This window comes from Cyprinodon variegatus, unplaced genomic scaffold (genome assembly GCF_000732505.1).
Source record: "Cyprinodon variegatus isolate N-32 unplaced genomic scaffold, C_variegatus-1.0 Scaffold312, whole genome shotgun sequence".
Lineage (NCBI taxonomy): Eukaryota > Metazoa > Chordata > Actinopteri > Cyprinodontiformes > Cyprinodontidae > Cyprinodon > Cyprinodon variegatus.
The window spans coordinates 912,973-915,240 of record NW_015150765.1 but is presented as its reverse complement, the minus strand read 5'-3'; the positions used below and the strand labels follow the sequence as shown (position 1 = coordinate 915,240).

At 39.7% G+C, this 2,268-nt stretch overlaps 1 protein-coding gene across 2 annotated transcripts in view; it reads left to right on the top strand.

The window, feature by feature from the left end:
• Window positions 1–2,268, top strand: part of LOC107090850 (T-cell differentiation antigen CD6-like) — a 10,875-nt gene that overhangs the window by 3,153 nt on the left and 5,454 nt on the right. Inside the window, exons 3-5 of one of the 2 annotated variants that reach the window (XM_015384447.1) lie at window positions 1,214–1,330; window positions 1,504–1,620; window positions 1,807–1,878. In XM_015384447.1, coding sequence (XP_015239933.1) covers window positions 1,214–1,330; window positions 1,504–1,620; window positions 1,807–1,878 — 306 coding nt within the window. The remainder of the gene's footprint in view (window positions 1–1,213; window positions 1,331–1,503; window positions 1,621–1,806; window positions 1,879–2,268) is intronic. The other variant, XM_015384448.1, reaches the window with a different exon arrangement.

Sequence of the window (2,268 nt, the reverse complement as noted above, 5' to 3'; positions counted from 1 at the left end):
AAAGACAATTCTACATGTTTCTAGGTAGATTTCCAACTCCTATCTGGAATTAATTGTTTAATTTATATCTAAATCTTAAATCTAAATATTGGATCAAATCTTTTATCTTTAAATCTACAGAGGGAATGGTTTTTAACCATTCCAAAACTCGTGGCCCCTCCCCCAGCGTATGGGGGACCAATCAGAAGGGGAAGATTTGTGCGCTGGGGGTGTGGCCAAGAGTTAAGATAATAAAGAGTTTGGTAGATTTTTATACCTTTAGAATATTTAAGCTTGCAATTTAAGATTTAGATTAAAGATATAGATCTATATAGATATAGATTTAGATTTACAGATCGCTTAGGCCTTAAAATGTATATGTAGCTCTAGGGTGTAGAAATAGATCTATTACATGCATACAGGTGTAAGTTTTAGATATGGATTTAACATTTATAACTGATATTCTCCTTGAAATGTTGGAAAAAAAGATTAAAATGTTAATAAAGAGCAGAAAACAACAGATTGGAAGTTTTTTGCTGAATTTTTACGTTTTGGAGCCAAAATCTTAGCAGATTTCATCAGAGCCGTTTTTCTTCTCTGAAATAATCAAAGATCTGATGCTGTTGGCCTTCAGACTTCCTGCTCGGTTACAGAAATTATTCTTTAGAAGATGGTGCAACACAGTCTGGTTCCTGTTTGCTTTGCTTTCATGTTGCATGAAAACTTTGAAATGTCTCAGATATTATGTAGGCCCTGAGATCATTAATCCTGCTGAGTCTAAAAGGTTTTAACAAAACAAAAACATTTTTAGAACATGTTTGATCTGCAGAATAGAAATAAGCTTCTGTTAAAAAGGGACAAAAAGGAGCCGCAGCGAGAAAACAGCAAAAAGCTGTTAAATGGAGACAAATCGTTGAAAACATAAAAAGGTAATAAACGTTTTATTTCTGTTTGAGGCTTCATGGTCCAGTAGAACACATCAGCAGAGATCTGATCGTCTTTGCTGTTTTTCTGGATCCTTAAGTTTTATCCAAACATGTTGAATCAGTCCAGTTATCAGAAAGTCTGGTCCAGCCATGCAGAGNCCCCAAACTTTTGAACAGTAGTGTACATCTTAAATATCGGCATATATTGTCTTTGTTAATCTATCCATTCGCATCGTATCGTTAAATTCCTGCTGCTTCATTGATAAGTAGCTGTTTTTTAAAGCTTGTGTCTGTTTTTCTGTGCTCAGTGTTCCCAGTGCAGCAAACTCGCTCCTACCAGAGATATTCCCACGAGAATCCCCAGAACCGCAACAAGGAGAACCTAAACCTGGTGAAAGTCGGTTCTGACCCGCTGCAGGCAGACGGTGAGTCTTCTAACAGCTCCATCCAACAGCTGCTTCAGATACTAATCATGTCTGCGCTTTTCCTCCATTATAACCTGTTTTCATTGGTTCCCTGTGATGGGAGGTTGCTGACTGATGCAGGATTCATTCATGATCGCCCAGCGGTTCATTCTGTGTGTTTCTGTCTCAAAAAGTCCCCTCCAGGATTCTTTGGACCCAGATTAGTAGCGTTGACAGCGCGTCAGTAGATACAGACTATGAGCAGTATGACCCGAGCAATGACCCGTCTGTCAGGCTTTCAACCTTTCAGAGTGAGCTGCTCTCCTTTTCTTGCTCTTGTTTTTTTCTCTGGGCCATTTGCTTGGTTTGGTTTCTGTTGTTGCGGTGGAAGATGCGCCGCAGTTCGTCTTCAGCCTCTGCAGATTGATGCATGTTGCACGGAAACTGTGCTGAAGGCTCTGTGATTGGACTGATGCAGCGTGCTGTTCCGTCTGCAGATTCTCAGAGATACAGAACCGAACCCAATGCTTCACTGAAGCCTCCGGCTCTGAGCAACCTCGCTGAGGAAGGTGAGTCACTGCAGAGATGCAACCCTTTGCACTTCTTACACACAAGGCTGTGGTACAACATTCAGCAGATTGTTTTTACTGATTTGATTTTAATCTGTTATCAAAGACCAAAGTGAGAGATTTTAAAAAAAGATTAGAACCCACTGAGCAGCTGAAGCATCACATCAGGAAGCAATTGTCCATAAAAGACAATTCTACATGTTTCTAGGTAGATTTCCAACTCCTATCTGGATTTAATAGTTTAATTTATATCTAAATCTTAAATCTAAATATTGGATCTAAGTATATGTCTTTTAATCTACAGAGGGAATGGTTTTTAACCATTCCAAAACTCGTGGCCCCTCCCCCAGCGTATGGGGGACCAATCAGAAGGGGAAGATTTGTGCGCTG